Here is a 21,119-nt window from a genome sequence, read left to right as displayed (position 1 = left end):
ATATTTCAAGATATACACAGATTAAGGGGGAGTCGGCCAGCCAATCATATTTCAAGATATACACAGATTAAGGGGGAGTCAGCCAGCCAATCATATTTCAAGATATACACAGATTAAGGGGGAGTCAGCCAGCCAATCATATTTCAAGATATACACAGATTAAGGGGGAGTCAGCCAGCCAATCATATTTCAAGATATACACAGATTAAGGGGGAGTCAGCCAGCCAATCATATTTCAAGATATACACAGATTAAGGGGGAGTCAGCCAGCCAATCATATTTCAAGATATACACAGATTAAGGGGGAGTCAGCGAGCCAATCATATTTCAAGATATACACAGATTAAGGGGGAGTCAGCGAGCCAATCATATTTCAAGATATACTTTTGGGGGTGCTTAGGGTTAAATGTCGGTACTTCTTAGCATTTAGATATGTTTCCCAGAATGTCAGCATACAAAGTGTACTGTTTGCTCTGTGTCTTGTAAAGTTTGTGAGTTGACTGAACAACAGCAATATCTATGTGTCTGACTAACTCGTGAGCCAACATATTCTTCTGATAACTGAAACTTCAAGTTTAACAAATTGTAAGAAAAGGAGAGCGTTGAGAATAAGAGCAGGCAGGGACAGCACCGGGCACAGGGCTAGAGACTGGGAGACCGGGCACATGGCTAGAGACTGGGAGACCGGGCACAGGGCTAGAGACTGGGAGACCGGGCACAGGGCTAGAGACTGGGAGACAGGGCACAGGGCTAGAGACTGGGAGACCGGGCACAGGGCTAGAGACTGGGAGACAGGGCACAGGGCTAGAGACTGGGAGACCGGGCACAGGGCTAGAGACTGGGAGACCGGGCACAGGGCTAGACTGGGAGACCGGGCACAGGGCTAGAGACTGGGAGACCGGGCACAGGGCTAGACTGGGAGACCGGGCACAGGGCTAGAGACTGGGAGACCGGGCACAGGGCTAGAGACTGGGAGACCGGGCACAGGGCTAGAGACTGGGAGACCGGGCACAGGGCTAGAGACTGGGAGACCGGGCACAGGGCTAGAGACTGGGAGACCGGGCACAGGGCTAGAGACTAGGAGACCGGGCACAGGGCTAGAGACTGGGAGACCGGGCACAGGGCTAGAGACTGGGAGACCGGGCACAGGGCTAGAGACTGGGAGACCGGGCACAGGGCTAGAGACTGGGAGACCGGGCACAGGGCTAGAGACTGGGAGACAGGGCACAGGGCTAGAGACTGGGAGACAGGGCACAGGGCTAGAGACTGGGAGACCGGGCACAGGGCTAGAGACTGGGAGACAGGGCACAGGGCTAGAGACTGGGAGACCGGGCACAGGGCTAGAGACTGGGAGACCGGGCACAGGGCTAGACTGGGAGACCGGGCACAGGGCTAGAGACTGGGAGACCGGGCACAGGGCTAGACTGGGAGACCGGGCACAGGGCTAGAGACTGGGAGACCGGGCACAGGGCTAGAGACTGGGAGACCGGGCACAGGGCTAGAGACTGGGAGACCGGGCACAGGGCTAGAGACTGGGAGACCGGGCACAGGGCTAGAGACTGGGAGACCGGGCACAGGGCTAGAGACTGGGAGACCGGGCACATGGCTAGAGACTGGGAGACCGGGCACAGGGCTAGAGACTGGGAGACCGGGCACATGGCTAGAGACTGGGAGACCGGGCACATGGCTAGAGACTGGGAGACAGGGCACAGGGCTAGAGACTGGGAGACCGGGCACAGGGCTAGAGACTGGGAGACCGGGCACAGGGCTAGAGACTGGGAGACCGGGCACAGGGCTAGAGACTGGGAGACCGGGCACAGGGCTAGAGACTGGGAGACCGGGCACAGGGCTAGAGACTGGGAGACCAGGCACAGGGCTAGAGACTGGGAGACCGGGCACAGGGCTAGAGACTGGGAGACCGGGCACAGGGCTAGAGACTGGGAGACCGGGCACAGGGCTAGAGACTGGGAGACCGGGCACAGGGCTAGAGACTGGGAGACCAGGCACAGGGCTAGAGACTGGGAGACCAGGCACAGGGCTAGAGACTGGGAGACCAGGCACAGGGCTAGAGACTGGGAGACCGGGCACAGGGCTAGAGACTGGGAGACCGGGCACAGGGCTAGAGACTGGGAGACCGGGCACAGGGCTAGAGACTGGGAGACAGGGCACAGGGCTAGAGACTGGGAGACCGGGCACAGGGCTAGAGACTGGGAGACAGGGCACAGGGCTAGAGACTGGGAGACCGGGCACAGGGCTAGAGACTGGGAGACCGGGCACAGGGCTAGACTGGGAGACCGGGCACAGGGCTAGAGACTGGGAGACCGGGCACAGGGCTAGAGACTGGGAGACCGGGCACAGGGCTAGAGACTGGGAGACCGGGCACAGGGCTAGAGACTGGGAGACCGGGCACAGGGCTAGAGACTGGGAGACCGGGCACAGGGCTAGAGACTGGGAGACCGGGCACAGGGCTAGAGACTGGGAGACCGGGCACAGGGCTAGAGACTGGGAGACCGGGCACATGGCTAGAGACTGGGAGACCGGGCACAGGGCTAGAGACTGGGAGACCGGGCACATGGCTAGAGACTGGGAGACAGGGCACAGGGCTAGAGACTGGGAGACCGGGCACAGGGCTAGAGACTGGGAGACCGGGCACAGGGCTAGAGACTGGGAGACCAGGCACAGGGCTAGAGACTGGGAGACCGGGCACAGGGCTAGAGACTGGGAGACCGGGCACAGGGCTAGAGACTGGGAGACCGGGCACAGGGCTAGAGACTGGGAGACCGGGCACAGGGCTAGAGACTGGGAGACCGGGCACATGGCTAGAGACTGGGAGACAGGGCACAGGGCTAGAGACTGGGAGACCGGGCACAGGGCTAGAGACTGGGAGACCGGGCACAGGGCTAGAGACTGGGAGACCAGGCACAGGGCTAGAGACTGGGAGACCGGGCACAGGGCTAGAGACTGGGAGACCGGGCACAGGGCTAGAGACTGGGAGACCGGGCACAGGGCTAGAGACTGGGAGACCGGGCACAGGGCTAGAGACTGGGAGACCAGGCACAGGGCTAGAGACTGGGAGACCGGGCACATGGCTAGAGACTGGGAGACCGGGCACATGGCTAGAGACTGGGAGACCGGGCACAGGGCTAGAGACTGGGAGACCGGGCACAGGGCTAGAGACTGGGAGACCGGGCACAGGGCTAGAGACTGGGAGACCGGGCACAGGGCTAGAGACTGGGAGACCGGGCACAGGGCTAGAGACTGGGAGACCGGGCACAGGGCTAGAGACTGGGAGACCGGGCACAGGGCTAGAGACTGGGAGACCAGGCACAGGGCTAGAGACTGGGAGACCAGGCACAGGGCTAGAGACTGGGAGACCGGGCACAGGGCTAGAGACTGGGAGGCCGGGCACAGGGCTAGAGACTGGGAGACCAGGCACAGGGCTAGAGACTGGGAGACCAGGCACAGGGCTAGAGACTGGGAGACCAGGCACAGGGCTAGAGACTGGGAGACCGGGCACAGGGCTAGAGACTGGGAGACCGGGCACAGGGCTAGAGACTGGGAGACCGGGCACAGGGCTAGAGACTGGGAGACCGGGCACAGGGCTAGAGACTGGGAGACCGGGCACAGGGCTAGAGACTGGGAGACCAGGCACAGGGCTAGAGACTGGGAGACCAGGCACAGGGCTAGAGACTGGGAGACCGGGCACAGGGCTAGAGACTGGGAGACCGGGCACAGGGCTAGAGACTGGGAGACCGGGCACAGGGCTAGAGACTGGGAGACCAGGCACAGGGCTAGAGACTGGGAGACCGGGCACAGGGCTAGAGACTGGGAGACCGGGCACAGGGCTAGAGACTGGGAGACCGGGCACAGGGCTAGAGACTGGGAGACCGGGCACATGGCTAGAGACTGGGAGACCGGGCACATGGCTAGAGACTGGGAGACAGGGCACAGGGCTAGAGACTGGGAGACCGGGCACAGGGCTAGAGACTGGGAGACCGGGCACAGGGCTAGAGACTGGGAGACCGGGCACAGGGCTAGAGACTGGGAGACCAGGCACAGGGCTAGAGACTGGGAGACCGGGCACAGGGCTAGAGACTGGGAGACCGGGCACATGGCTAGAGACTGGGAGACCGGGCACATGGCTAGAGACTGGGAGACAGGGCACATGGCTAGAGACTGGGAGACAGGGCACAGGGCTAGAGACTGGGAGACCGGGCACAGGGCTAGAGACTGGGAGACCGGGCACAGGGCTAGAGACTGGGAGACCGGGCACAGGGCTAGAGACTGGGAGACCGGGCACAGGGCTAGAGACTGGGAGACCGGGCACAGGGCTAGAGACTGGGAGACCGGGCACAGGGCTAGAGACTGGGAGACCGGGCACAGGGCTAGAGACTGGGAGACCAGGCACAGGGCTAGAGACTGGGAGACCGGGCACAGGGCTAGAGACTGGGAGACCGGGCACAGGGCTAGAGACTGGGAGACCGGGCACAGGGCTAGAGACTGGGAGACCGGGCACAGGGCTAGAGACTGGGAGACCGGGCACAGGGCTAGAGACTGGGAGACCGGGCACAGGGCTAGAGACTGGGAGACCGGGCACAGGGCTAGAGACTGGGAGACCGGGCACAGGGCTAGAGACTGGGAGACCGGGCACATGGCTAGAGACTGGGAGACCGGGCACATGGCTAGAGACTGGGAGACCGGGCACAGGGCTAGAGACTGGGAGACCGGGCACAGGGCTAGAGACTGGGAGACCGGGCACAGGGCTAGAGACTGGGAGACCGGGCACAGGGCTAGAGACTGGGAGACCGGGCACAGGGCTAGAGACTGGGAGACCAGGCACAGGGCTAGAGACTGGGAGACCGGGCACAGGGCTAGAGACTGGGAGACCGGGCACAGGGCTAGAGACTGGGAGACCGGGCACAGGGCTAGAGACTGGGAGACCGGGCACAGGGCTAGAGACTGGGAGACCGGGCACAGGGCTAGAGACTGGGAGACCGGGCACAGGGCTAGAGACTGGGAGACCGGGCACAGGGCTAGAGACTGGGAGACCGGGCACAGGGCTAGAGACTGGGAGACCGGGCACAGGGCTAGAGACTGGGAGACCGGGCACAGGGCTAGAGACTGGGAGACCGGGCACAGGGCTAGAGACTGGGAGACCGGGCACAGGGCTAGAGACTGGGAGACCGGGCACAGGGCTAGAGACTGGGAGACCGGGCACAGGGCTAGAGACTGGGAGACCGGGCACAGGGCTAGAGACTGGGAGACCGGGCACAGGGCTAGAGACTGGGAGACCAGGCACAGGGCTAGAGACTGGGAGACCGGGCACAGGGCTAGAGACTGGGAGACCGGGCACAGGGCTAGAGACTGGGAGACCGGGCACAGGGCTAGAGACTGGGAGAAGGGTGGTGGTGTGGAAAGACACAGGTTACAACTCACACTTCATGGCAACACTCACACTTCATGGCAACACTCACACTTCATGGCAACACTCACACTTCATGGCAACACTCACACTTCATGGCAACACTCACACTTCATGGCAACACTCACACTTCATGGCAACACTCACACTTCATGGCAACACTCACACTTCATGGCAACACTCACACTTCATGGCAACACTCACACTTCATGGCAACACTCACACTTCATGGCAACACTCACACTTCATGGCAACACTCACACTTCATGGCAACACTCACACTTCATGGCAACACTCACACTTCATGGCAACACTCACACTTCATGGCAACACTCACACTTCATGGCAACACTCACACTTCATGGCAACACTCACACTTCATGGCAACACTCACACTTCATGGCAACACTCACACTTCATGGCAACACTCACACTTCATGGCAACACTCACACTTCATGGCAACACTCACACTTCATGGCAACACTCACACTTCATGGCAACACTCACACTTCATGGCAACACTCACACTTCATGGCAACACTCACACTTCATGGCAACACTCACACTTCATGGCAACACTCACACTTCATGGCAGGGGGATTAAGTCACATCACTGTAGTCACTTGGCAACACTCACACTTCATGGCAGGGGGATTAAGTCACATCACTGTAGTCACTTGGCAACACTCACACTTCATGGCAGGGGGATTAAGTCACATCACTGTAGTCACTTGGCAACACTCACACTTCATGGCAGGGGGATTAAGTCACATGTAGTCACTTGGCAACACTCACACTTCATGGCAGGGGGATTAAGTCACATCACTGTAGTCACTTGGCAACACTCACACTTCATGGCAGGGGGATTAAGTCACATGTAGTCACTTGGCAACACTCACACTTCATGGCAGGGGGATTAAGTCACATCACTGTAGTCACTTGGCAACACTCACACTTCATGGCAGGGGGATTAAGTCACATGTAGTCACTTGGCAACACTCACACTTCATGGCAGGGGGATTAAGTCACATGTAGTCACTTGGCAACACTCACACTTCATGGCAGGGGGATTAAGTCACATGTAGTCACTTGGCAACACTCACACTTCATGGCAGGGGGATTAAGTCACATGTAGTCACTTGGCAACACTCACACTTCATGGCAGGGGGATTAAGTCACATCACTGTAGTCACTTGGCAACACTCACACTTCATGGCAGGGGGATTAAGTCACATGTAGTCACTTGGCAACACTCACACTTCATGGCAGGGGGATTAAGTCACATGTAGTCACTTGGCAACACTCACACTTCATGGCAGGGGGATTAAGTCACATGTAGTCACTTGGCAACACTCACACTTCATGGCAGGGGGATTAAGTCACATGTAGTCACTTGGCAACACTCACACTTCATGGCAGGGGGATTAAGTCACATCACTGTAGTCACTTGGCAACACTCACACTTCATGGCAGGGGGATTAAGTCACATCACTGTAGTCACTTGGCAACACTCACACTTCATGGCAGGGGGATTAAGTCACATCACTGTAGTCACTTGGCAACACTCACACTTCATGGCAGGGGGATTAAGTCACATCACTGTAGTCACTTGGCAACACTCACACTTCATGGCAGGGGGATTAAGTCACATCACTGTAGTCACTTGGCAACACTCACACTTCATGGCAGGGGGATTAAGTCACATCACTGTAGTCACTTGGCAACACTCACACTTCATGGCAGGGGGATTAAGTCACATCACTGTAGTCACTTGGCAACACTCACACTTCATGGCAGGGGGATTAAGTCACATCACTGTAGTCACTTGGCAACACTCACACTTCATGGCAGGGGGATTAAGTCACATCACTGTAGTCACTTGGCAACACTCACACTTCATGGCAGGGGGATTAAGTCACATCACTGTAGTCACTTGGCAACACTTTGAAGACACATCATGACGTAGGATACGTGACAGACTTGTCAAAACGCGGTTTTGGTGACATTTTGTTCTTTCTTTCTGCTCTGTCTTTCTTTCTTTCTCTCTCACACAGAACTCACAACTAGCACTAGTCATGCCTCCATCTGATTGAGGAAATCCTGACATTCACTAATTTTTGGATATGGGTTTTATTTATTTTTTACTTTTTTGACGTTGGCTTATTTTAATCTTTGATCGCGGTCTTAAGAAGAATAAGTCTGCTCAGACCATTGCCAGAGTTGTGTTTTGGCAGAAGACAGGACTTGCTAGACTTTGCATAAGGTGACAATGGTTTCTGTGTGACAACTGTGTTGTGGTCGCACGAACGTGTCGCCTGTGCCTTCTGCAGTTCCATTTGTGTCACGGTGTTCCCGAGAATGATTTACAATCATGTGACACACACAGTAAGTGTTGGTGCTCGCCATCCTTGTTGCTTGACCCTCGTAACCTGGTGGTCAGTCGCCTCCCTCCCAACTTGCATGCTTGCCAAGGTCACCTCGTCTGCCTACGTCATCAGACACGGACACGTCATCGCACGTGCTACAGACAATACTCTGGGCTCTGCACAAGTTGTTGAAATAGTCACAGACACTGCCCATCAAAGAGCACTAAGCTATCGGGGCTCCTTGTGTGAGGGTAATGTAAGTGGCTGACGTAAGCTGCACGATGTAGCGATGATCGATTGATAGATCGCGCGATGGACATGGCTTCTCTTCACAGCCATTTACAAGTTCAGACAGTTTCTGGAGTGAACAACTTTCAAGTCCCTGGCATAGATCTCTTTAACAAAAATAACACAAAAATCTTGAATTTATTTGGGATAACTCCGATAAGTCGGCTACAGAGAGGGGGGGGGGGGGTAAAGGTAAGTGGATGGGGGGTGACGGAACCGAAGAGAGAGCGGGACATACGTGAACAGCGATAACCAGAATCACTGTAGTGTGACCCGATTTGATGACAGCAGATGGCGGTCAGGGTTTATGTTCTGTCAGCCGTGACTGACTTTGATGTGCGTTGTAATGGATGCATTGAGGCGCTGCCCCTTGCAAGTTAAGGTCCATAGGTCACGGACAAGACAAGGACAATTATTTATTGACCTTATGGAGTGACGTAGCTGCAACACCTGTCTGTAATCATGACGCTAATGAAGACATGAGGAGTGACGTACTCGCGGTAATTGGCTAACTGCACATCGCTGACGTAGGGTTCATTGTTATGGACTGATGGACTCGGCTGGCTCTAGGTTACTGGATTAGGGAGGACCAGGTTGACTGGTTGATTGTTATGGACTGATGGACTGGGCTGGCTCTAGGTTACTGGATTAGGGAGGACCAGGTTGACTGGTTGATTGTTATGGACTGATGGACTGGGCTGGCTCTAGGTTAGTGGATTAGGGAGGACCAGGTTGACTGGTTGATTGTTATGGACTGATGGACTGGGCTGGCTCTAGGTTAGTGGATTAGGGAGGACCAGGTTGACTGGTTGATTGTTATGGACTGATGGACTGGGCTGGCTCTAGGTTACTGGATTAGGGAGGACCAGGTTGACTGGTTGATTGTTATGGACTGATGGACTCTGCTGGCTCTAGGTTAGTGGATTAGGGAGGACCAGGTTGACTGGTTGATTGTTATGGACTGATGGACTCTGCTGGCTCTAGGTTACTGGATTAGGGAGGACCAGGTTGACTGGTTGATTGTTATGGACTGATGGACTGGGCTGGCTCTAGGTTAGTGGATTAGGGAGGACCAGGTTGACTGGTTGATTGTTATGGACTGATGGACTCTGCTGGCTCTAGGTTAGTGGATTAGGGAGGACCAGGTTGACTGGTTGATTGTTATGGACTGATGGACTCTGCTGGCTCTAGGTTACTGGATTAGGGAGGACCAGGTTGACTGGTTGATTGTTATGGACTGATGGACTGGGCTGGCTCTAGGTTAGTGGATTAGGGAGGACCAGGTTGACTGGTTGATTGTTATGGACTGATGGACTGGGCTGGCTCTAGGTTAGTGGATTAGGGAGGACCAGGTTGACTGGTTGATTGTTATGGACTGATGGACTCTGCTGGCTCTAGGTTAGTGGATTAGGGAGGACCAGGTTGACTGGTTGATTGTTATGGACTGATGGACTGGGCTGGCTCTAGGTTACTGGATTAGGGAGGACCAGGTTGACTGGTTGATTGTTATGGACTGATGGACTGGGCTGGCTCTAGGTTAGTGGATTAGGGAGGACCAGGTTGACTGGTTGATTGTTATGGACTGATGGACTGGGCTGGCTCTAGGTTAGTGGATTAGGGAGGACCAGGTTGACTGGTTGATTGTTATGGACTGATGGACTCTGCTGGCTCTAGGTTACTGGATTAGGGAGGACCAGGTTGACTGGTTGATTGTTATGGACTGATGGACTGGGCTGGCTCTAGGTTAGTGGATTAGGGAGGACCAGGTTGACTGGTTGATTGTTATGGACTGATGGACTGGGCTGGCTCTAGGTTAGTGGATTAGGGAGGACCAGGTTGACTGGTTGATTGTTATGGACTGATGGACTGGGCTGGCTCTAGGTTACTGGATTAGGGAGGACCAGGTTGACTGGTTGATTGCACGTGCTGACGTAGTACTGTTTAATTACTGTTGACCTGGTTCACTCTGGCTGGTTTTCTTTGTGTCGCGAGACTTCTGACCTTTGCACTAGGGTGTGAGGGTTGGTCCAACAACAGCTGTGGGCTGACTGTAGTGTACACCACATGAACAATGGCTTCCTCAATCCTTTGTTACAAACTGTGGGCTGACTGTACTGTACACCACATGAACAATGGCTTCCTCAATCCTTTGTTACAAACTGCAGTAGACAATGTAAGAGAATAGGAGCACGACACGTAGGGTAGGTAGGTAGTAGGAGTACCGCACGAAGAATTTAAAGTTGTTATTGTTACTTTTAAGAACTTGTTATAGTCATTGTAAGTTATGTGTCACATATTTCATAGTGGTGTTAGTTTATTAGTTTGCAATAAATCACTTGTTTTTTTATTTAATCTTAAAGAATTAATTTAATTTTGCTTCTGTTAGTTCACTGTAATTAAAAGCTATTACAACATTTATCCAGCAAAATGCATGAGTTTTGTTTTGATCATTGATAGTGAATTCAGTTTGCCACGCTAGCGTATCGATGAGTTGACTTGGTTGTAGAAAGAAGTAATTTTATTAGTGAAATGCATATGATTTTGTCAAACAGCAATTTTTAATTTTGCCATTCCATTGTTAAGTATAAATTTAAAAGTACAGAGTCCACTGTGTTGTGGAGAAGGGGGGGGTCGCTAATGAGGAAAGTGTTGTGTGTTGTGTGGGTGTGGGTGTGGCGGTGTGGGCCAAACACAGCTTGCAGAGCAGTGGGGGGGGGGGGGGGGATGTGGACACGGTCTGATGATTTACACTTCTCTCTCTTTGTTACAGCGGCTCCAGTACCGTGGCCATCGACAACAAGATCGAGCAAGCCATGGTGAGTCACGCTGTCTGTTTGTCCGTCTGTCTGTCTGTCTGTATATGTGTACGTCTGTCGGTATGTCCGTCGGTCAGTCTGTCTGTGCATCTTTTGTCTCTTGGTCGGTCGTTCTGTGTCTGTCTGGCTATGAGTACATCTGTCTGTCCGTCAGTCAGTCTGTCTGTCTGTCTGTCTGTCTGTCTGTCTGTCTGTCTGTCTGTCTGTGTTGGTCAGTCGGTCGGTCTGTGTCAGTGTGTCGGTTCGTCTGTCTAGAGATTATATGGAGAGATGTGTCTGTCTGTGTGTGTGCATGACTATGAGAGAAAGAATTAGAGAAAGGGGTGTGTGACTGTGCATGTATACCTGTATGGATGTGTTTTCTATCCCGCTGCAACGGGCCGAGGGAAGATGTTCGCATAGAGGTTGAGAGGGAGGTGGTGGTTGCGCTGATTGTGAAGACCTCTGGCGTGTTTCGTCTGCCTGTCACTCAGTCCCGTCTCTTGTTCTGTGGATGACGTGTTGTCAATGCTATCTGTCCGTCTGCCTTTAGTACATGTATAGGAGTGCGTGGGTGTGTGCTTGCGCCAAGAAAAGAAGTTGGTACGATGTGTTTGGTTTCAATCAATCAATCAATATGAGGCTTATATCGCGCGTATTCCGTGGGTACAGTTCTAAGCGCAGGCGTCTGGCAATTTATATCGCGCACATATTCAAGGCGCAGGGATTTATTTTATGCCGTGTGAGATGGAATTTTTTTACACAATACATCACGCATTCACATCGGCCAGCAGATCGCAGCCATTTCGGCGCATATCCTACTTTTCACGGCCTATTTAATGTCGTGTTTGTGAAATATTCTTTTCTTTTTCTTTGTTTGTGTATGTCTATACCGTTGGTGGGGGGGGGGGGGGTGTTAAGCGCAAACTGTGTATTAGATAGATTGTACAAATATGTTTTTCGATCTATGCGTCTGTTTGTCTCTTTGTGTCTATTTCTGCGTCTGTATCTATAAGTTTGTCTGTATCTATAAGTTTGTCTGTATCTATAAGTTTAGTCATCTGATGCAGAGGTAAGAAGTGGCCATGAGAGACGAGGGTATAAGTCGGTGGCCATTGTTCCAGGCAGAGGAATGTCCCCAATTCTATCCAGCTTTGTTGTAGGGGCCACATTGAGACACAACCTCCCTGGCAGCTTTGTTGTAGGGGCCACATTGAGACAGAACCTCCCTGGCAGCTTTGTTGTAGGGGCCACATTGAGACACAACCTCCCTGGCTGCACTCTTGGTGTCCAGTCGGACCAAGTTCCTTTTAGTCCACATGTGTTGGGATACATTCTGGGAGAACAAAGCACGACTACCTTGATATCTTTTCAATACATGTATTGGTTTATTTCTGTGTGTTAGAGTGATTGCATCAGTTTGCTGACTGACTGCAGTATTGACTGACTGCTCTTCCTGAAAGGATTTCCTGGGAATAGACATTTGGCAGGCAATGAACCGTCTGACAGGTCCGGGGTAAAACCCACTTAACGCCTACACGGCATAGATCTCTTTCCTTGTTGGCTTCCTTGCTGTCTAACACACTGCTGTTCATTCAATTACACTGTCGTGACATTTGGTTACCAAGTTGACATTTAGACCCTCGCATATATTTTAGTTCAGTTATTATTGGCTCGGCGACAAGCCTTTTTGGCGAGAAGGAAACGAGGTTTGATATAACCAGTGTCCTTTGGACTCATTGCCCGACCAAGCGTTAGTCAGCGTGTCTTTATGGCGTAGAGGGTAGAGTTCACTCCCAACTCATGTTTAAGGTTAAACCATCATACGGGGCGGGGATGTAGCTCAGTCGGTAGCGCGCTGGATTTGTATTCAGTTGGCCGCTGTCAGCGTGAGTTCGTCCCCACGTTCGGCGAGAGATTTATTTCTCAGTCAACTTTGTGTGCAGACTCTCCTCGGTGTCCGAACACCCCCGTGTGTACACGCAAGCACAAGACCAAGTGCGCACGAAAAAATCCTGTAATCCATGTCAGAGTTCGGTGGGTTATAGAAACACGAAAATACCCAGCATGCTTCCTCCGAAAGCGGCGTATGGCTGTCTAAATGGCGGGGTAAAAACGGTCATACACGTAAAAGCCGTGGGAGTTTCAGCCCATGAACGAACAAACAAACAAAACAAACAAACCATCATACATTGATTTTGTTTGTTCTTATTAGATCCCTGGAGCAAATTTTTGATTAGTGCTTTTGTGAACAAGAAACAATTGACAAGTGGCTCTATCCCATCTCCCCCCCTTTCCCCGTCGCGATATAACCTTCGTGTTTGAAAACGACGTTAAACACCAAATAAAGTAAAGAAAGTTCTCATTAGATGTTGTCTGACGTTCGCCAGGCCTGAAAGTGGCGAGTAGAAACATGTAACTGGCGAGTAGAAACATGTAACTGGCGAGTAGAAACATGTAACTGGCGAGTAGAAAATTAATGTTCATCTACTCGCCAAATGCGAGTAAAGTTGCTGAAACAAATTGTTGGTTGGGCTAAACAAAGTTTGCTTTCTGGCTAGTAAATGTTGAGACTCACTAGCATAACGATTGGAGGGGCGTTACAACTCGACCCCCAGCCAACTATCTGCTCGTTGCTTTGTTTTGTTTTGGATGACGCGACCTTTTCTCCACCCTTCTTTGACTTGAGTGTATGTGCCGCTGTAGGTGTGAGCAAAGAATGTTGAGGCGGTGCTGCCCAGAAGATCTGTGGTGTGAGCAAAGAATGTTGAGGCGGTGCTGCCCAGAAGATCTGTGGTGTGAGCAAAGAATGTTGAGGCGGTGCTGCCCAGAAGATCTGTGGTGTGAGCAAAGAATGTTGAGGCGGTGCTGCCCAGAAGATCTGTGGTGTGAGCAAAGAATGTTGAGGCGGTGCTGCCCAGAAGATCTGTGGTGTGAGCAAAGAATGTTGAGGCGGTGCTGCCCAGAAGATCTGTGGTGTGAGCGTGGGTGTGGTGGAGCGTTGGGGAGGCAACTGTCAGTTGACACAAACAGTAAGTTAGCGTAGGTGTCTGATCACAAGGTGTCAGATGATCACAGGACAACGACAGAGAGAGAGAGACAGACAGACAGAGACAGACAGAAAGAGAAAGAGAGAGAGACAGAGAGAGAGACAGACACAGAGACAGAGAGACAGACAAAGAGAGAGACAGACAGACAGAGAGACAGACAGAAAGAGAGAAACAGAGAGAACAAGAAATTCCTCCGAGGTAGGAAAAACACCCCCGTTGGTCAAAGGGAAATAACCATTCTCACTGCCACCAACTGAGAAGGTTATTTCCTTTGACCATTAATATGTCCCGCTATAAGTCCTTGTAGAATCTTAATCCACCAATAACTCCCTAACCGTGTGTTTGACTGGTCCCAATTTTTGTAAGGACCGTCTCAGGAATGTATAGAACCTGTTCACCAAGTTTGGTGACGATCGGTCCGTTCATTCTTGAGATCTATATGCGAACACAAACACACACCCAAACAAACAAACACATCGAGCGAATCCTATACACACCCCTATACCGGGGGTGTAAAGAGAAAGAGAGAGAGAGAGAGTTATATTTGTGTCCTGTGTGGAGTGCGGACACCGCCCTGCATTGACACCAGATCCGGCACACGGTCCTCAAATAGCGCATGGCGGAAGGTGGGCTGACCTCAAGGCGTACACTTCATAGCCATAACGCCTCGTGACTCACACTGTTAGTCTTACTGTTGGTCTGTATCTATCTACCCTGCTGACAGTCCACTCTCTAACCCTGGCTGCTTGCACATTCCATCTTGAATCCCAGTGGGGGCAGCCCTGGCAAGTATCATGTTTAGTATGCACATGCTTGAAACCTATATTGCCCTGTCCGTTCAGTTCAGTGCTCTAACGCCTCCATGACTCGCACTGATCCTGGCAGACTGCTGTCAGAGTAGTTCAGTGGGTGACTGCTGTCAGAGTGTAATTTAGTAGGTGATGCTGTTGTCGTTGCATCCTGCTGTTACTCCACTCAGTCAACTCTGTTCCATGGTGGATGCAAGTCCCTATTAAACTCGTCACGGCGGGGATTCCATTTCCTGGCAACAGTGCAGTCAACACAACCCACACATCCGCTAACCTGTCCCTGGAGTTCATCGCATCGGATCATCTTTGCCACACTGCGCACTAATGTACTTTTCGCATCTTTTTTTTTTTTTTTTTTTTTTTTTTTTTTTTTTGCTCTTTGTTTGTTATTTGTTCCACTACCGACTTGGCACAGTGCAGAGCAGCACACCTCACAACATTGTGGAACATGACGGCGTCTTTGGCGCTGTGTTCTCTAGCCCATATTGACAGCCGGAAATAGCGGTGAGACTTTGACCGCCATTCAAGCTGTCGCAGCTATCAGCATCTTCACAAAGAAGGGAAAGGGGTGGCTTCAGTCATTGGCATTCATTAGCGTATGGGGAACTACAAAATAATCCAGAGTAAAAAATATTGGTCATTAGTCTTATTTTTCTAGAAATGCCACCCTTTACCTTTTCTTTGTCCGCCCAGTGAGCGGGAGGTCGTGGGTTCGAACCCCGGCCGGGTCATACCTAAGACTTTAAAATTGGCAATCTAGTGGCTGCTCCGCCTGGCGTCTGGCATTATGGGGTTAGTGCTAGGACTGGTTGGTCCGGTGTCAGAATAATGTGACTGGGTGAGATATGAAGCCTGTGCTGCGACTTCTGTCTTGTGTGTGGCGCACGTTAAATGTCAAAGCAGCACCGCCCTGATATCACCCTTCATGGTGGACTGGGCGTTAAGCAAACAAACAAACAAACCAACCTTTTCTTTGTAATTTTTTAATTTGAAAAATGTGACAGCTGTTGTTGCTTTGTAGCACAACATCACTCTCTTGTCGATGTCGTATGGGGATTGTAGCCTTCTCTTTTTTAATTCAGGGGAATACATTTAATTGGCTTCTTTCGTTAACGCTTACTATTGTAAGTGAAAACTGCGTTGACCATTTTACATCCTCGTCGCTAGTAAAGACAGAAACACGAACAGTGACCCAGTACCAGCACTAGGGCTGTAGGTACGGCGCCTTATGGGTGCAGGCCCACAGAACATCGTGCAACACTCGAGTGGAAACTTCCATCACCTTTGCTGCCACCTAGCTGAAGTACTCTGACGTACCCCCTGCCCCTAGGGACCCCGTCCCCAAATAGTGCTAGCGTGCCAAGGTGACGCCGGTTTGAGACACGCATTCCTGTCGTGACGCCACAGTGTCGCCCCCTAGCGGACATGATGACAGTGCCAGACCCTGACTACATCCCTGCTTCACGTGCTCCTTGTTTTTCCGCCCTGTGTCTCATCTGCTAGTCTGTTTGTATTCCTTTGCCCTCTGTGTTAGGCCCTGTTGTCGTGCCTTTGTCCTCCGTGCAAGTCCCAGTTTTCACACCTTTGCTACTAACGGGACTCAGACATTTGGGCTGCTCTGTCTTTGTGCTGTAGGTTCCGTAAACTGGGGTGGAATGTTGATGTCTGTCACATTCACCAAACAGTCAAATGACAAGGTAACGCTGAGTCTACAGTTTGCGAGTCGGAATAGCCGGGTAAAAACCCAGGGGAGTGATCTGGGACACTGTTGCACAAAGTTTCACCTATAGTGCCCATGATCGAGCAAACCATTTCCCAACCAGTATTAATTAAAGAATTACGAAATCTGGTTCACACAAGACCCGGCCACTATACCATGACAAGTTGTGAAAACAAGTCAAAGCATGGGGTGATTGTGGTATATTTTGGGAAGAACGTCTGTCAAACAAATCACAAAGTGTCTGACGAATTAGCACCATCTCTCAGTGCAGTTTCCATTCACAAGTTGTGCCATGTTCTGGCAGGCACCGCCCTAGTGCAGTGCACTCAAGTGCAGACACCGCTGCTAAGTAGATTGCATGCAGTACATAGTACAGAAAGTGTACAGTGTAGTACGGGTGTACACCGAACTTGGGACTTTACGTCACGTGACCCAGATATGTCGCCATGACAGGAAGTGACGTAGGCACTTGTCGCCGTTTGTTCCTCGCTGTCCCTTGAAGTCGCGCTGAATGCATTGTTGTCCTGTAGTCGCCTCACGCCGCCCCGCTTTGTCCTCTAATTAATTCAGCCCTGTGTTGTCAGGCTTCTGTTTTACTTGTCACCACTGCTGGGCTCTTTCTTGCTGATTTCCCTGTGTTGTCAGGCTGTGTTGTCAGGCTGTGTTGTCAGGCTGTGTTGCAAAACGTTCAGTAAACACAGGGTATGGAGTGTTTCAAGTTGTAGTTCTACCTTCGTGTTTGACACAGTTCCGAAGTCCAAATCAGATCATTTCACCAAAACTCCTCCTCTCCCCCTAACTCTACCCACCCCATCTCAGCCCCCTTCAGATCGTACTGGACAATTAGCTGGATCTCATCGTAATGAGGTATCCATCTCAGCCCCCTTCAGATCGTACTGGACAATTAGCTGGATCTCATCGTAATAAGGTATCCATCTCAGCCCCCTTCAGATCGTACTGGACAATTAGCTGGATCTCATCGTAATAAGGTATCCATCTCAGCCCCCTTCAGATCGTACTGGACAATTAGCTGGATCTCATCGTAATAAGGTATCCATCTCAGCCCCCTTCAGATCGTACTGGACAATTAGCTGGATCTCATCGTAATAAGGTATCCATCTCAGCCCCCTTCAGATCGTACTGGACAATTAGCTGGATCTCATCGTAATAAGGTATCCATCTCAGCCCCCTTCAGATCGTACTGGACAATTAGCTGGATCTCATCGTAATAAGGTATCCAAACTCAGCCTTCCTACTTTGTAAACGGTGAACAATTAAACAACGAAACCACTGTTGTTCAGTCACACTAACATCATTGTAGGGCGAAAGTCCAAAACGTCTCATGGGACACAAACAGTATTGGACTCGTAGTGCGTGAATCAGGCAAAATGCCCGTAGACTGTAGGCCTAGACAAAACAAGTTCCATAACATCGGCAGGACATTTGACGACTTCCAACAATAACTTGAAAATATGTCAATAAATGTCATTAAAAACATTCGGGGTTGCCGCCAAGCGGGATGGAACCAGTGTGTGCCCTGTGTGAGTCACTCCCCACCGCCAGGGACTTTGGCCCGGGTTCTCTTTGCGTCAGCTGATACTGTTTTCAATTCTTGTTATAACAGCATACTGGAAATACCTCGCGCTTCCATATCCGTACCACACTGAATAGATTGTCAACTGTCACGCTGAAAATATCGTATTGATTCGTACTGTTTTGCTGCAAATATCTTATGGGCGTGTATTCTGATAAATGGAAAGTGACGTGTTTTCCTGTTTACTCTTTTTGGGGTCAGTGACGTCTGCGCTGATCGAAAGGAGAAATTAAGGGTGCACTCTACCGATTTGAGCACAACTTGAAAGGAGAAATGCAAAGTACACTCTCGTTATGTGAGCACAAAGGCTGCGAGACATTGCCAGTGGTCGATGGCTGTAGACTTTTCTGTTCCCTACAATGAAGGATCGCGGTGAAGGAATTATGCGCTGCGATCGCCGCCTTTTGCTATTCATTGAGCAGTCTGGCCTGTTTCCAGGCGTGAACAGAAATGGTGCTGGATTGGGGAGTTACTTCTTTGGCGCGGTATGGAATATTGGAGCTGCCGTTGAGTGAGCATTGTTTGGGTCTGGCTTTGTGCACTTCTCTGGATCACAAACAACACTTATTTGCTGGCACAATCGTGGGCATGGAGAACCGGAGAGGGAAGGGGAGAGAGAAAGCTATATATTGGAGAGAGAGAGAGAGAGAGAGAGAGAGAGAGAGAGAGAGAGAGATGGTTGTAGCAGTGATAGTGTTTACACCTAACTGTACTGTACTTGCCGGCACATGTTGACGGCCAGATTATTGCTACCTGTCGCCCCCTCGCAGGTGTGCCAAGAGAATGTGGCCCTGCAACATACCTGTGTGCACATACACATAAACATCACTGTGCGGGCTGTAACACTCTTTTAAGGAGAGAAAGAGAGAGGTCAAATAAACCTCATGCTGTATGTAGTGAGGGCTGTCAAGTGTGCGGATCAGAGAGGGATAGAAAGATAGGGGGGGGGGGGGGGATTCGACTGCACTACACACAATGTTTACTTCACCCTATCCGCGCATCCGGTTTTACCTTTTTTGTTGCGATAGAGAATAATTGTGGTGTGTGTGTGTGTGTGTGATTTATTCCCAAGGGTGTCGGGAAGGTTTGGGCCCCAGGCTAGAATACATTGATCCGGATTGTACCGTTAATAACTTGTGTAGCACGGTTCTTGCTACTGTCACCTACTAGCACGTATTTCACACACTTTCCCCTCTGTTAACACGCATTCCCATAAAAGGCAGAAAGTTGACAATGAAATGTACCGAAAATACCTTGATGACTCAAAAAGGAAAAGCAAACATGTTGACAAAAATGTGATGGGAGAAAAGGTTATGGGAGAAAAGGTTATGGGAGAAAATGTGATGGGAGAAAAGGTTATGGGAGAAAATGTGATGGGAGAAAAGGTTATGCCAGTTGTCACTTATGATGTATTTCACATTTTGATGCGGAGTGGCTTGTAAAACACAGGAATGTTTGGACATTTGTGGGAATGCGGCCCCCAATTGTACTGTAGTTTGTGTTTTGTCACTAAACATTTAGTGACGGGCTGTTGACGTAGTGTTGACAGGCCGAGGTTAACACCTGGCCGGGTCCTTATTGTTGGCAGGGACTTATGGCGTGGTAGCAACCTGGCGTTGATTAATAGGCGCCATTCGTCTACCGTAAACCATCAGTTTATGATCACAGACACCGCCAGACTTTTTACAAATATACTCTCGTTCGAATGCCTTCCGCTAGGGCACATCCTGGCTGTTTTTCTTGCAAGTGAGAATTTTTCAGAGAATTTATTTTGCATCTGGCCACCAGTGGTTTTTACCCTTGTTGGCCGTGTTGAAAATAACGGAACCCGGATGTACGTCAAGATAGGCAACGATATGCGCAGCGACCCACACTATATTTGGGAAAATGAGGTTGAATTATTTGTAGTGGAGTAAAGATCCGTAATTACTCTGTCAGGATTCACTACATGTTGATATGGTATTATAATAATAATAATAACGGGCATTTATAAAGCACCTTATCAGAAGTTCAAAGCGCGTGACAACAATACATGTATACAAAAATCATACAATCACTGTCAGATTCAAACAACACATCATGCACATCTCACATCCCCAGACTCTATCCGTAATGTTGTTGGAACAAGTGAGTTTTCAAATTGGACTTCAAAGATGAAATGGATGGAGAGTGACGTAATTGAAAGGGGAGTGAATTCCATAACTGAGGTCCATAATACGAAAACGTGCGGAAGCCATGAGCCTTGCGAGCTACCTTGACGGAGAAGTCGAGCATCATCAGAAGAACGAAGGGTGCGAGAGGGAGTGTAGAGGGAGACCAGTTCAGAAAGATAGGCAGGTGCCGATTCAGAGATGATATTGTAGCAGAAGCAGGCAGCTTTATACCTAATACGATCAGATACAGGAAGCCAGTGAAGTTCTTTCATGAGAGAAGTGCAGGGTTGTCGATGCTGTGCTCTGAAAATGAGACGTGCAGCAGAGTGTTGACAAGCATAATTTAACAGTTGTCATGTGTACTCTCACTCAACATTAACTACATGTTGATATGGTGTTGACAAGCATAATTTAACAGTTGTCCTGTGTACTCTCACTCAACATTAATTACATGTTGATATGGTGTTGACAAGCATAATTTAACAGTTGTCATGTGTACTCTCACTCAACATTAACTACATGTTGATATGGTGTTGACAGGCATAATTTAACAGTTGTCATGTGTACTCTCACTCAACATTAATTACATGTTGATATGGTGTTGACAAGCATAATTTAACAGTTGTCATGTGTACTCTCACTCAACATTAACTACATGTTGATATGGTGTTGACAGGCATAATTTAACAGTTGTCATGTGTACTCTCACTCAACATTAACTACATGTTGATATGGTGTTGACAGGCATAATTTAACAGTTGTCATGTGTACTCTCACTCAACATTAACTACATGTTGATATGGTGTTGACAAGCATAATTTAACAGTTGTCATGTGTACTCTCACTCAACATTAACTACATGTTGATATGGTGTTGACAAGCATAATTTAACAGTTGTCATGTGTACTCTCACTCAACATT

At 50.5% G+C, this 21,119-nt stretch overlaps 1 protein-coding gene across 1 annotated transcript in view; it reads left to right on the top strand.

Annotated features, from left to right (window-relative positions):
* Nucleotides 1-21,119, top strand: part of LOC138945818 (TSC22 domain family protein 1-like) — a 60,145-nt gene that overhangs the window by 21,527 nt on the left and 17,499 nt on the right. Inside the window, exon 2 of the mRNA XM_070317323.1 lies at nucleotides 10,848-10,893. Coding sequence (XP_070173424.1) covers nucleotides 10,848-10,893 — 46 coding nt within the window. The remainder of the gene's footprint in view (nucleotides 1-10,847; nucleotides 10,894-21,119) is intronic.

The sequence above is a fragment of the Littorina saxatilis genome, linkage group LG13, assembly GCF_037325665.1.
Source record: "Littorina saxatilis isolate snail1 linkage group LG13, US_GU_Lsax_2.0, whole genome shotgun sequence".
NCBI classification, from domain to species: domain Eukaryota; kingdom Metazoa; phylum Mollusca; class Gastropoda; order Littorinimorpha; family Littorinidae; genus Littorina; species Littorina saxatilis.
The sequence above is the reverse complement of the archived record's forward strand: the minus strand, read 5'-3'. Positions and strand labels throughout refer to the sequence as shown.